The 15208-nt window shown below is 40.4% G+C and overlaps 1 protein-coding gene across 2 annotated transcripts in view; it reads left to right on the top strand.

The window, feature by feature from the left end:
• itga9 (integrin, alpha 9) overlaps positions 1 to 15208 on the top strand; it is a 160029-nt gene that overhangs the window by 23668 nt on the left and 121153 nt on the right. For both annotated transcript variants that reach the window (XM_042306211.1, XM_042306212.1), the window contains exons 6-8: positions 14111 to 14240; positions 14660 to 14745; positions 14861 to 14923. In XM_042306211.1, the coding sequence (XP_042162145.1) occupies positions 14111 to 14240; positions 14660 to 14745; positions 14861 to 14923 (279 nt within the window). The remainder of the gene's footprint in view (positions 1 to 14110; positions 14241 to 14659; positions 14746 to 14860; positions 14924 to 15208) is intronic.

Below are 15208 nucleotides of genomic sequence, written 5' to 3'. Positions count from 1 at the left end.
TTCAACAAGTAATCATTTGACACAGCTGAAATGTTTACAAATGAAATGCGCTGAAATAAAAGCAACTTCGGAAACTGAACACTGGGTTTATAGTGGTATTATTTCTGATCTAGCAAACAGCGTAAAGTATGTATAGAAAGATGTCATCTAGATCCAAGTGCTGTTTTACCTGACGGTATCCTGCTATTGACACACAGGTTGAATTATGCAATAGAACGTGACAACAACAGTAATTAATGAAAGGGAAAGGGGGATACCTAGTCGTACAACTGAATGCATTCAACTGAAATGTGTCTTCCGTATTTAACCCAACCCCTCTGAATCAGAGAGGTGTGGAGGGCTGACTTAACCGACCTCCAATGAGGCAGTCTAGACAGCACAGATGAGTGCAGGCAGACAGAGGAAGGTTTTGTGGTTGCAGCCCTGTTCTAACGCCTTTAAGTTAATTCATATATGCAAGTCCTATAAAAAGTTGCATGGACTCACTCTGTGTGGATTAATAGTGTTTAACATGATTTTTGAATGACTACCTCATCTCTGTGCCCTACACATGCAGTTGAAGTAGGAAGTTTACATACACCTTAGCCAACTACATTTAAACTCAGTTTTTCACAGTTCCTGACATTAAATTCCTTGTCTTAGGTCAGTTAGGATCACCACTTTATTTTAAGTATGTCAAATGTCAGAATAATAGTAGAGAGAGTGATTTATTTCAGCTTGTATTTCTTTCATCACATTCCCAGTGGGTTAGAAGTTTACATACACTCAATTAGTATTTGGTAGCATTACCTTTAAATTGTTTAACTTGGGTCAAACATTTCAGGTAGCCTTCGACAAGCTTCCCACAATAAGTTGGGTGAATTTTGGCCCATTCCTCCTGACAGAGCTGGTGTAACAGTCAGGTTTGTAGGCCTCCTTGCTCGCACACACTTTTTCAGTTCTGCCCACACATTTTCTATGGGATTGAGATCAGGTGTTTGTGATGCCCACTCCAATACCTTGACTTTGTTGTCCTTAAGCCATTTTGCCACAACTTTGGACGTATGCTAGGAGTCATTGTCCATTTGGAAGACCCATTAGAGACCAAACTTTAACTTCCTGACTGTTGTCTTGAGATGTTGCTTCAATATATCCACATAATTATCCATCCTCATGACGCCATCATCATGATGCCACCATTTTGTGAAGTGCACCAGTCCTTCCTGCAGCAAAGCACCCCCACAACATGATGCTGCCACCCCCGTGCTTCACGGTTGGGATGGGGTTCTTCGGCTTGCAAGCCTCCCCCTTTTTCCTCCAAACGTAACTATGGTCCTTATGGCCAAACAGTTCTATTTTTGTTTCATCAGACCAGAGGACATTTCTCCAAAAAGTACGATCTTTGTCCCTATGTGCAGTTGCAAACCGTAGTTTGGCTTTTTTAATGGTGGTTTTAGAGCAGTGGCTTCTTCCTTGCTGAGCGGCCTTTCAGGTTGTGTCGATATAGGACGCGTTTTACTGTGGATATAGATACTTTTGTACCTGTTTCCTCCATCTTCACAAGGTCCTTTGCTGTTGTTCTGGGATTGATTTGCAATTTTCGCACCAAAGTGCGTTCATCTCTAGGAGACAGAACGCGTCTCCTTCCTGAGCGGTGTGACGGCTGCGTGGTCCCATGGTGTTTATACTTGCGTACTATTGTTTGTACAGATGAATGCGGTACCTTCAGGTGTTTGGAAATTGCTCCCAAGGATGAACCAGACTTGTGGAGGTCTACAATTGTTTTTCAGAGGTCTTGGCTTATTTCTTTTGAGTTTCCCATTATGTCAAGCAAAGAGGCACTGAGTTTGAAGGTAGGCCTTGAAATACATCCACAGGTACACCTCCAATTAACTCAAGTTATGTCAATTAGCCTATCAGAAGTTTCTACAGCCATAACTTCATTTTCTGGAATTTTCCAAGCTGTTTAAAGGCACAGTCAACTTAGTGTATGTAAACTTCTGACCCACTGGAATTGTGATACAGTGAATTATAAGTGAAATAATCTGTCTGTAAACAATTGTTGGGAAAATTAATTGTGTCATGCACAAAGTAGATGTCTGTAATAACCTAAAACTCAATACCAAATATACACTGGAGTTGCTTAGCAAGACGGCATTGAATGATCCTGACTGGCCTAGTTCCAGTTTTGACTTAAATCGGCTTGAAAATCTATGGCAAAACTTGAAAATGGATGTCTAGCAATGATCAACAACCAACTTGACAGAGCTTGAAGAGTTTAAAAATGGGCAAATGTTGTACAAGCCAGGTGTGCAGAGCTTTCAGAGACTTACCCAGAAAGACTCTAATCGCTGCTGAAGGTGATTCTAACATTTATTGACTCAGGTGGTTGAATACTTACAGTGCATTAGGAAAGTATTCAGACCCATTGATTTTTCCACATTTTGTTACAGCCTTATTCAACTTTGTTGAAGCACCTTTGGCAGCGATTACAGCCTTGAGTCTTCTTGGTTATGACGCTATAAGCTTGGCACACCTGTATTTGGGGAGTTTCTCCCATTCTTCTCTGCAGATCCTCTCAAGCTCTGTCAGGTTGGATTGGGAGCGTCGCTGCACAGCTACTTTCAGGTCTCTCCAGAGATGTTCCATCGGGTTCAAGTCCAGGCTCTGGCTGGGCCACTCAAGGACATTCAGAGACTTGTCCCGAAGCCACTCCTGCTTTGTCTTGGCTGTGTGCTAAGGGTTGTTGTCCTGTTGGAAGGTGAACCTTCACCCCAGTCTGAGGTCCTGAGCGCTTTGGAGTAGGTTTTCATCAAGGATCTCTCTGTACTTTTCTCCTTTCATCTTTCCCTCAATCCTGACTAGTCTCTCAGTCCCTGCCACTGAAATAAACCCCCACAGCATGATGCTGCCACCATGGCTCACCGTAGGGATGGTGCCAGGTTTCCTCCAGACGTGATGCTTGGCATTCAGGCCATAGAGTTCAATCTTGGTTTCATCGGACCAGAGACACTTGCTTCTCATGGTCTGAGAGTCTGTAGGTGCCTTTTAACAAACTCCAAGCGGACTGCCATGTGCCTTTTACTGAGGAGTGACTTCTGTCTGGCCACTCTACCATAAAGGCCTAATTGTTAGAGTGCTGCAGAGATGGTTGTCCTTCTGGAAGGTTCTCCCATCTCCACAGATGAACTCTGGAGCTCTGTCAGAGTGACCATTGGGTTCTTGGTTACCTCCCTGACCAAGGCCCTTCTCCACCGATTGTTCAGTTTGACCGGGCGGCCAGCCCTAGGAAGAGTCTTGGTTGTTCCAAACTTATTCCATTTAAGACTGATGGAGGACACAGTGTTCTTGGTGACCTTCAATGCTGCAGAAATGTTTTGGGACCTTTCCCCAGATCTGTGCCTCGACACAATCCTGTCTCGGACCTCTGCGGACAATTTCTTCAACCTCATGGCTTGGTTGTTGCTCTGACATGCACTGTCAACTGTGGGACCTTATATAGACAGGTGTGTGCCTTTCAAAATCATGTCCAATAAATGTAATTTACCACAGGTGGACTCCAAGTTGTAGAAACATCTCAAGGATGATCAATGGAAACAGGATGCACCTGAGCTCAATTTCGAGTGATATTGAAAACATGTTTTCGCTTTGTCATTATGGGGTATTGTGTGTAGATTGAAGAGGAAATTGTTTTATTTAATACCATTTTAGAGTAAGGCTGTGTATTTGTTTTTGTTTTTTTCATTCATCTTGAAACATTTTTAGAATGTTTCTTCCACTTTCACAATACAGAGTATTTGTGTAGATTAAAAAAAAATACAAATCCATTTTAATTCCAGTTTGTAACATATATTTTTTTGAAAAAAGTCAAGGGGTGTGTGTACTTTCTGCAGGCACTCTATTTATGCAAATTAGGCACATATAATTGTATTTATTTTAACACAAAATATAAAATAAATACCTGATACCATTACAAAATGTATATTTGAGTGCACTCTAAGGGGGAAAAAAGGGACATTTTACAATTTATAGTACCAGTCAAAAGTTTGGGCACGCCTACTCATTCAAAGGTTTTTCTTTATTTTTACTATTTTCTACATTGTAGAATAATAGTGAAGACATCAAAACTATGAAATAACACATATGGAATCATGTAGTAACCAAAAAAGTGTTAAACAAATCAAAATATATTTTATATTTGAGATGCTTCAAAGTAGCCACCCTTTGCCTTGATGACAGCTTTGCACACTCTTGGCATTCTCTCAACCAGCTTCATGAGGTAGTCACCTGAATGCATTTCAATTAACAGGTGTGCCTTGTTAAAAGTTAATTTGTGGAATTTCTTTCCTTCTTAATGTGTTTGAGCCAATCAGTTGTGCTGTGACAAGGTAGGGCGGTATACAGAAGATAGCCCTATTTGGTAAAAGACCAAATCCATTTTATGGCAAAAACAGCTCACATAAGCAAAGAGGAAATGACAGTCCATTCTTACTTTAAGACATGAAGGTCAGTCAATCTTGGTCCAAGCAAGTAGGTGTGTCCAAACTTTTGACTGGTACTGTATATTGAATACTTGAATTCCCACCTAAACTCCATTAATTATTTGTCCGTGCCAGTAAAATGTTTTATGTGCTATAATTCATTCAATAGCTGATGGTTTTGGAGTGCCTTCATCCATTGTCTAACTGAGGCATTTATTAGAATTGTTTTTAAAAACATTTTAGCAATTTTGATGACAGACAAAGAAATCTACCAAAGCCATGTTAGTCTCCTTACTCATTCCTGTTTCCATAGGCTACTAAGAGGGGTTAACCTGACTTGACCTCTCTGATACACTGCCTTGTCAGTGTCAGAAGGAAATAAAGATTTATTTTGCTTTCACAGCGGAAACGCACAAGTCAGTTAAGAACAAATTCTTATTTACAATGACGGCCTAACCCGGACGACACTGGGCCAATTGTTCGCCGCCCTATGCGACTCCCAATCACGGCCGGTTGTGATACAACCTGGAATCGAACCAGGGTCTTTAGTGAGTGCCTTAGACTGTTGCACTACTCGGGAGCCCCATAGCTCTCTGGTCAAAATGTGTGCACTATATAGGGGATAGGGTGCCATTTGGTACACAGCCATTCTCTTTGTACTTAGTCTGTGCTTTTGATGAGATGAAATAAGGACATATCAAAGAGGTAGTGCACCGTTTAAAGTTGTGCCAATCCATTAAAGTGTAATCAGTAATTTGACTTATTGAGTTATTTGCTGAGCTGTCTGAATGTCTCTGTCTGTGTGCCCAGAGAAGAGCAGTGTTCTGTTCTATTCTGATCAGGCCCTGGAACATAACAGCACCAACACCACCACCATTATCTTACTTGACAGAGAGTAGCAGTTCCAAGCCCAAAACCAGGTCTGTCTTTCAAATTGCTGAGCTGTCTATATGCCAAGAGAACTCTTCCTATTTGAGGAGCATCACCTAACAGCAGTAGTATCCAGAACCCAAGTCCATCTATCAAATCAGTTCAGACCATTATTTCATTCTACCGTGGCTCCAGATCATATAAGAACTTTGCCTAGTTAACCTTCAAAAGGAATGAAAAAATAAAGTTGTGCAATTTATAAATCTAAAAAATGGTTTCAAGTTACCATGAAATCAGTTCAGACCACAGACCATCATTTCACTCTGCACCCCGTACTGTGTGGTATCTAGCCTGGAATCCAAAACTGCAGCCTGGCTCTAACCTGAATATCACTCAGTTTCATTATTGTTTCACTTCACAGGTTTAGTCTGGAACTACACCAATAGACAGACACTTGGGCTGTCTAGATGAGAAATTATTCAGTTTGGATTCCAGGCTGTGTGGAATCAACATTGTATGAGACCTTTGCATAGTGCACGGCTGAACATTTATAAGGAATGGGAAAATAAGTTATGTAAGAATAGGAATAGCGATGAGCATCCAAGTTGCATATCAAGGTTGTGTTACCAGAAGGTCAGGGGGTTGTTGGACTCAACAACGGAGTTGTCTGAACAAAGGAGCAAAGAAACAACACATTTTTTCCACCACAGAATGTCCATACACAGACAAGCGAAGAGCTGTCAGACTCTTGGACAGCGTTTCAGTACAGAATGTCAGGATCTGAGGAATGTTAGATATAATAGACAGCTGTTGTTCTTAACCTTTGTCTCTGAATTGTAGCTAATGTCTTAGTATTCTAGTGTTTCACAGATGTGTGACAGCAGGAGGACAACATCCTGACATTCTAAAAATGAAGTGACAGCAGGACACATCTCACATTCTAGAATCTAGTGAAAGCGGGATGTATCTGACATTCTAGAATCTAGTGAAAGCAGGATGTATCTTACATTCTAGAATCTAGTGAAAGCGGGATGTATCTGACATTTTAGAATCTAGTGAAAGCGGGATGTATCTGACATTCTAGAATCTAGTGAAAGCGGGATGTATCTGACATTCTAGAATCTAGTGAAAGCGGGATGTATCTGACATTCTAGAATCTAGTGAAAGCGGGATGTATCTGACATTCTAGAATCTAGTAAAAGCAGGATGTATCTGACATTCTAGAATCTAGTGAAAGCGGGATGTATCTTACATTCTAGAATCTAGTGAAAGCGGGATGTATCTGACATTCTAGAATCTAGTGAAAGCGGGATGTATCTGACATTTTAGAATCTAGTGAAAGCGGGATGTATCTGACATTTTAGAATCTAATGAAAGCGGGATGTATCTGACATTCTAGAATCTAGTGAAAGCGGGATGTATCTGACATTCTAGAATTTAGGGTGACCATCAAATGAAGGACTGACTGACCAATCAACTCCAGATGTTTGTTTCTTTACTTTCTTTACTTCTTTACTTTACTGGATCATTTCTTGTCATTCCGTTAGACTTTTTGATGTTTTGTAACTTTCGTTAGGTTGACTGTGAGAGACTGGTGGTAAATTTGGAGTCACTGACCTGATATTTTTGTTGTTTGCTTATTTGTTTTTAATTTGCTCTGTCTGTTGTAGGTATATGCAGGGGTGAAAATAACCAGTACAGCACAGGAGTACTGGAAAAATAAATTGTGTGGGTACACCGAAACATCTGAACATGAGCCTAAGTCACAATAATTAAAACAAAGATCCCAAGAAAGCTGTAGGTCATTTCACTATTATTTATCATTACTGCATGTCAGTGTAATTACAAATAAGCAAATGGACTTGAAACCTGAGGAAGTACACTCCAAAATTCGGTGTGGTTCGAAAATAACAGTGACATTTTGCCAAGGCAGAGATAAGTGGCCGAAACGCGCACAGACAGCAGTAGACGGATCAATACAGGTCAAAAGTCCTATTTGAAAATTGCAGAATGTCATTCATTATACTCTTTGGTGTTTTCTATCAGATGTCTCTTTCCCTTCATCAAATGACTGGTGCACAGTGCACCTTATGGATGCGGGAATGATTTTAGAGTGGACAAACATGCGCAGGCAGCCAGGCTTAAAGGAGCCTTTTCAAGTGATTGTTTGACAATCAGATGAAAATATCAGGACTAGAGGTCAACCGATTAATCGGAATGGGCGATTAAGTAGGGTCGATTTCAAGTTTTCATAACAATCGGAAATCGGTATTTTTGGGAGCCGATTTTTGATTATAAAAAAAAAAAATGTATACCTTTTATTTAACTAGGCAAGTCAGTTAAGAACACATTCTTATTTTCAATGACTGCCTCGGAACTGTGGGTTAACTGCCTTGTTCAGGGGCAGAACGACAGATTTTCACCTTGTCAGCTCAGGTGTTCTAATCTTGCACAGTTAACTGGTCCAACGCTCTAACCATTGCACTCCATGAGTAGTCTGCCTGTTACACGAATGCAGTATAAGCCAAGCTAAATTGCTAGCTAGCATTAAACGTATCTTATAAAAACAATCAATCATAATCACTAGTTATAACTACTATTCCAGTTTAGCAGGCAATATTTAACCAGGTAAAATTGTGCCATTTCTCTTGCATTCATTGCACGCAGAGTCAGGGTATATGCAACAGTTTAGGCTGCCTGGCTCATTGCAAACTAATTTGCCAGAATTTTACGTAATTATGACATACATTGAAGGTTGTGCAATGTAACAAGAATATTTAGACTTAGGGATGCCACCCATTAGATAAAATACCAAACGGTTCCATTTTTCACTGAAATAATAAACGTTTTGTTTTCGAAAGGATAGTTTCCGGATTTGATCATATTAATGACCAAAGGCTCGTATTTCTGTGTGTTATTATGTTATAATTAAGTCTGATTTGATAGAGCAGTCTGACTGAGCAGCAGCAGGCCCGTAATCATTCATTCAAACAGCACTTTTGTGCGTTTTGCCAGCAGCTCTTCGCAAGCACAGTGCTGTTTGTGACTTCAAGCCTATCAGCCTAATGGCTGGTGTAACCAATGTGAAATGGCTAGCTAGTTAGCTGGGTGTGCGCTAATACTGTTTCAAACGTCACTCGCTTTTAGATTTGGAGTAGTTATTCCCCATTGCAAGGGCCGCTGCTTTTGTGGAGCGATGGGTAACGATGCTTCGAGTGTGGCTGTTGTCGATGTGTACCTGGCTCGAGCCCAGGTAGGGGTGAGGAGGGGGACGGAAGCTATACTGTTACACTGGCAATACTATAGTGCCTATAAGAACATCCAATAGTCAAAGGTATATGAAATACAAATGGTATAGAGAGAAATAGTCCTATAAATACTATATTTTAACTACAACCTAAAACCTCTTACCTTGGAATATTGAAGTCTCATGTTAAAAGGAACCACCAATTTTCATATGTTCTGAGCAAGGAACTTAAACGTTAGCTTTTTTACTTTTTTACTTTCTTCTCCAACACTTTGTTTTTGCATTATTTAAACCAAATTGAACATGTTTCATTATTTATTTGAGGCTAAATTGATTTCATTGATGTTTTATATTAAGTTAAAATAAGTGTTAATTCAGTATTGTTGTAATTGTCATTATTACAAATGTAAAAAAGAAATCGTCCGATTAATCGGCATCGGCCTTTTTGGTCCTCCAATAATCGGTATCGCCGTTGAAAAATCATAATCGGTCGACCTCTAATCAGGACTGGTTGTGTTTATGCCACATTAAAAGGCAATACATTTTAAAGGTGTTTTTTAAAATTTCACCTTTATTTAACCAGGTAGGCTAGTTGGGAACAGGTTCTCATTTACAACTGCGACCTGGCCAAGATAAAGCACAGCAGTGTGAACAGACAACAACACAGAGTTACACATGGAGTAAACAATAAACAAGTCAATAAAACAGTAGAAAAAAAGAGTCTATATACATTGTGCGCAAAAGGCATGAGGAGGTAGGCGAATAATTACAATTAAGCTGATTAACACTCGAGTGATAAATGATCAGATGGTCATGTGCAGGTAGAGATACTGGTGTGCAAAAGAGCAGAAAAGTAAATAAATAAAAACAGTACGTCGATGAGGTAGGTAAATTGGGTGGGCTATTTACCGATGGACTATGTACAGCTGCAGCGATCGGTTTGCTGCTCAGATAGTAGATTTTTAAAGTTGGCGAGGGAGATAAAAGTCTCCAACTTCAACGATTTTTGAAATTCGTTCCAGTCACAGGCAGCAGAGAACTGGAAGGAAAGGCTGCCAAATGAGGTGTTGGCTTTAGGGATGATCAGTGAGATACACCTGCTGGAGCGCATGCTACGGGTGGGTGTTGCCATCGTGACCAGTGAACTGAGATAAGGCAGAGCTTTACCTAGCATGGACTTGTAGATGACCTAGAGCCACTGGGTCTGGCGACGAATATGTAGCGAGGATCAGCCGACTAGAGCATACAGGTCACAGTGGTGGGTGGTATAAGGTGCTTTAGTAACAAAGCGGATGGCACTGTGATAAACTGCATCCAGTTTGCTGAGTAGAGTTTTGGAAGCTATTTTGTAGATGACACCGCCGAAGTCGAGGATCAGTAGGATAGTCAGTTTTACTAGGGTAAGTTTGGCGGCGTGAGTGAAGGAGGCTTTGTTGCGAAATAGAAAGCCAATTCTACATTTGATTTTGGATTGGAGATGTTTGATATGAGTCTGGAAGGAGAGTTTACAGTCTAGCCAGACACCTAGGTACTTATAGATGTCCACATATTCTAGGTCGGAACCATCCAGGGTGGTGATGCTAGTCGGGCGTGCGGGTGCAGGCAGCGGTTGAAAAGCATGCATTTACTAGCATTTAAGAGCAGTTGGAGGCCACGGAAGGAGTGTTGTATGGCATTGAAGCTCGTTTGAAGGTTAGATAGCACAGTGTCCAAGGAAGGGCCAGAAGTATACAGAATGGTGTCGTCTGCGTAGAGATGGATCAGGGAATCGCCCGCAGCAAGAGCAACATCATTAATATACAGTGCCTTGCGAAAGTATTCGGCCCCCTTGAACTTTGCGACCTTTTGCCACATTTCAGGCTTCAAACATAAAGATATAAAACTGTATTTTTTTGTGAAGAATCAACAACAAGTGGGACACAATCATGAAGTGGAACGATATTTCAAACTTTTTTAACAAATCAAAAACTGAAAAATTGGGCGTGCAAAATTATTCAGCCCCCTTAAGTTAATACTTTGTAGCGCCACCTTTTGCTGCGATTACAGCTGTAAGTCGCTTGGGGTATGTCTCTATCAGTTTTGCACATCGAGAGACTGAAATTTTTTCCCATTCCTCCTTGCAAAACAGCTCGAGCTCAGTGAGGTTGGATGGAGAGCATTTGTGAACAGCAGTTTTCAGTTCTTTCCACAGATTCTCGATTGGATTCAGGTCTGGACTTTGACTTGGCCATTCTAACACCTGGATATGTTTATTTTTGAACCATTCCATTGTAGATTTTGCTTTATGTTTTGGATCATTGTCTTGTTGGAAGACAAATCTCCGTCCCAGTCTCAGGTCTTTTGCAGACTCCATCAGGTTTTCTTCCAGAATGGTCCTGTATTTGGCTCCATCCATCTTCCCATCAATTTTAACCATCTTCCCTGTCCCTGCTGAAGAAAAGCAGGCCCAAACCATGATGCTGCCACCACCATGTTTGACAGTGGGGATGGTGTGTTCAGGGTGATGAGCTGTGTTGCTTTTACGCCAAACATAACGTTTAGCATTGTTGCCAAAAAGTTCAATTTTGGTTTCATCTGACCAGAGCACCTTCTTCCACATGTTTGGTGTGTCTCCCAGGTGGCTTGTGGCAAACTTTAAACAACACTTTTTATGGATATCTTTAAGAAATGGCTTTCTTCTTGCCACTCTTCCATAAAGGCCAGATTTGTGCAATATACGACTGATTGTTGTCCTATGGACAGTGTCTCCCACCTCAGCTGTAGATCTCTGCAGTTCATCCAGAGTGATCATGGGCCTCTTGGCTGCATCTCTGATCAGTCTTCTCCTTGTATGAGCTGAAAGTTTAGAGGGACGGCCAGGTCTTGGTAGATTTGCAGTGGTCTGATACTCCTTCCATTTCAATATTATCGCTTGCACAGTGCTCCTTGGGATGTTTAAAGCTTGGGAAATCTTTTTGTATCCAAATCCGGCTTTAAACTTCTTCACAACAGTATCTCGGACCTGCCTGGTGTGTTCCTTGTTCTTCATGATGCTCTCTGCGCTTTTAACGGACCTCTGAGACTATTACAGTGCAGGTGCATTTGTACGGAGACTTGATTACACACAGGTGGATTGTATTTATCATCATTAGTCATTTAGGTCAACATTGGATCATTCAGAGATCCTCACTGAACTTCTGGAGAGAGTTTGCTGCACTGAAAGTAAAGGGGCTGAATAATTTTGCACGCCCAATTTTTCAGTTTTTGATTTGTTAAAAAAGTTTGAAATATCCAATAAATGTCGTTCCACTTCATGATTGTGTCCCACTTGTTGTTGATTCTTCACAAAAAAATACAGTTGTATATCTTTATGTTTTAAGCCTGAAATGTGGCAAAAGGTCGCAAAGTTCAAGGGGGCCCAATACTTTCGCAAGGCACTGTATACAGAGAAAAGAGTCAGCCCGAGAATTGAACCCTGTGGCACCCCCATAGAGACTGCCAGAGGACCGGACAACATGCCCTCCGATTTGACACACTGAACTCTGTCTGCAAAGTAGTTGGTGAACCAGGCAAGGCAGTCATTAGAAAAACCGAGGCTACTGAGTCTGCCGATAAGAATATGGTGATTGACAGAGTCGAAAGCCTTGGCCAGGTCGATGAAGATGGCTGCACAGTGCTGTCTTTTATCGATGGCGGTTATGATATCGTTTAGTACCTTGAGCGTGGCTGAGGTGCACCCGTGACCGGCTCGGAAACCAGATTGCACACCGGAGAAGGTACGGTGGGATTCGAGATGGTCAGTGATCTGTTTGTTGACATGGCTCTGTTTGTTGACATGGCTTTCGAAGACCTTAAATAGGCAGGGCAGAATGGATATAGGTCTGTAACAGTTTGGGTCCAGTGTGTCTCCCCCTTTGAAGAGGGGGATGACTGCAGCAGCTTTCCAGTCCTTGGGGATCTCAGATGATATGAAAGAGAGGTTGAACAGGCTGGTAATAGGGGTTGCGACAATGGCGGCGGATAGTTTCAGAAATAGAGGGGGGTAAAGGCACAGTGCATTATTTTTGTGGGGAAATAAATCAACTAAATGTATTGAAGTGTTTATCAGCATTTGTAACTGGAGTCAGATAATTATCTCTACAAAACAGTTAATCTGATAATACTTGTGGAATATAAAAATACTTGATATACAGTACCAGTCAAAATTTTGGACACACCTACTCATTCCAGGCTTTTTCTTTATTTTTACAATTTTCTACATTGTAGAATAATAGTGAAGACATTAAAACTATGAAATAACACATATGGAATCATGTAGTAACCAAAAAAGTGTTAAACAAATCACCCCTACTTCCCGCAGTTATGCGTACTGGGAATACATTTTATCTACTTTCACCCCTGGGTATATGTATTATTTTGCTGAGTCAGAAGGCTAATACATCTCTAAGGCTGTGTTTACACAGTCAGTCTAATTCAAATCTTTTGTCAATTATTTGCATATCTGATACCTATCGGCAATGGTGGGAAAAGTACCCAATTGTCATACTTGAGTAAAAGAAAATAGAAAATGGCTGAAGTAAAAGTGAAAGTCACCCAATGAAATACTGGTTGTAATGACCGTTATCATTACAACCACTCAAAAATGTAAAGGAACAGTGACAGGAAATGAACATTGCATCTGTGTGCTACTTCAGAGGTTACATCAGAGTAAAAGTCTAAAAGTATTTGGTTTTAAATATACTTAAGTATCAAAAGTAAATGTAATTGCTAAAATATGCTTAAGTATCAAAAGTAAAGGTATAAATAATTTGTAATTCCTTCTATTAAGCAAATCAGGTGACACAATGTATTTTTTTAAATGTACCTATATTTAGGGGAACACCAAAATTCAGACATAATTTACAAATGAAGCATTTGTGTTTTGTGAGTCCGCCAGATCAGAGGCAGTAGGAAAGACCAGGGATTTTTGTGTCATGGAAAATGTATGGATAAAAACTACATAATTTTCTTTAAGAATGTTATTAAGTAAAAGTTGTGAAAAATATAAATAGTAAAGTGATGACTTAAGTAGTACTTTAAAGTATTTTTACTTAATTACTTTGCACCACTGTCTATCGGATATTTTCCCCAATGTGTAAACAGCAAAAAAAGAAAACACATGCAATCAGATTTTTGGACTTCCGATTAATACCACCTCCTATGTGGATCTAAATCCTTATCCAAACCCGATCCTCCATGTGCGACTTCTGTCTGGATGCTCAGATCAGTTTTTTTTAGCTCTGAAGTGGTTTTATTGTACATGACTGTTATCATTACAACCACTCCAAAATTTAAAGGAACAGTGACAGGAAATGAACATTGCATCTGTGTGCTACTTCAGAGGCTACATCAGTGTGAATGCTCAAATCTGATATGGTTCACATGTAAAAACTATGTGTGGACAGTCAGGAAAAACAGATTGGCGATATAGAAAGAAATTCAGATTTGGGTTCTTAGGGTGGCTGTGTAAACACAGCCTAATGTTGCAAGATGTATGGTGTGTGGTCAATTTCAGGAGCTGGTGGTGATGGGAGCTCCAGGATCATACTACTGGACAGGAACAGTCAAGGTCTACAACCTGACCTCCAGCACCTTCTACAACCCCAACAAAGAAGAAGTCGACTCACACAGATACAGCTATCTAGGTATGTTTCCTTTGATTGATTTAATCGATTTATCACTTGTGCAATCGATCAATCTGTCTGTCAGTCAGTCTTTCAATCAGTTGATTAATTAATCAATAAATCAATAAATAGCCCAATCAATTTATAAATCATCAATCAAATGTATTCACAAAGCCCTTTTTAAATGACAGCACACTATACACTACACTAACCTGGTGTAGACCCTCTAAGAGCACGAGTAAAATAGTTGACTACCTGTACCTCATTTATTTGATTGTATTGACAACTCTGACTGTTTCTCTCTTTCTCTCTAGGCTATGCTGTGACAAACCACTATTCAATGTAAAGTCTGACTGATTCTGTCTTTCTGTCTCTCTAGGCTATGCTGTGACTAACCACTATTTCATGTAAAGTCTGACTGTTTCTCTGTTTCTCTCTAGGCTATGCTGTGACTGCTGGACACTTCTCCTCTCCTAACTTCATAGATGTGGCTGCAGGAGCTCCACAACACAGTGGAGGAGGAAAAGTACGTACAGGATTTGATTGGTTGATTTAGGAGGAGTATCATATCTTTGTATTGAATATTTGAACACTGATTTGTTAACACTGTATTTTAACACTGTATCCTCCTTTCCCTCCAGGTTTACATTTTCAGAATAGATGGTGGGTCTTTGGTGAAGATCTTTCAAGCCTCAGGGAAAATGGTATGTGTCTGAAATATGGACCACAGCGATCTACTATGCTGTTTAACCATTACTACATGGCAGTGACATGTTGTTTCTTTAGTGTGTCAGTGGTGATCACTGTTCACTTCTACCATCTGTTAGTATTCTTTGTTATCAGAAATGACATAGGCCTACACTTGAGTGATCATGCTCAATGGAGAGTCTCTAGACTTAATCAGGGTCTGGGAAACCATGCCCCATGTGTAGTAGAGTACACATACTGCTGGTGCAGGTGAAGCATGGCAGACTGTTAGTTAATGGTTT

Source organism: Oncorhynchus tshawytscha, linkage group LG25, assembly GCF_018296145.1.
Source record: "Oncorhynchus tshawytscha isolate Ot180627B linkage group LG25, Otsh_v2.0, whole genome shotgun sequence".
NCBI lineage: Eukaryota > Metazoa > Chordata > Actinopteri > Salmoniformes > Salmonidae > Oncorhynchus > Oncorhynchus tshawytscha.
Note: the sequence above shows the minus strand (reverse complement) of the source record. Positions and strands in the feature narration are given on the sequence as shown.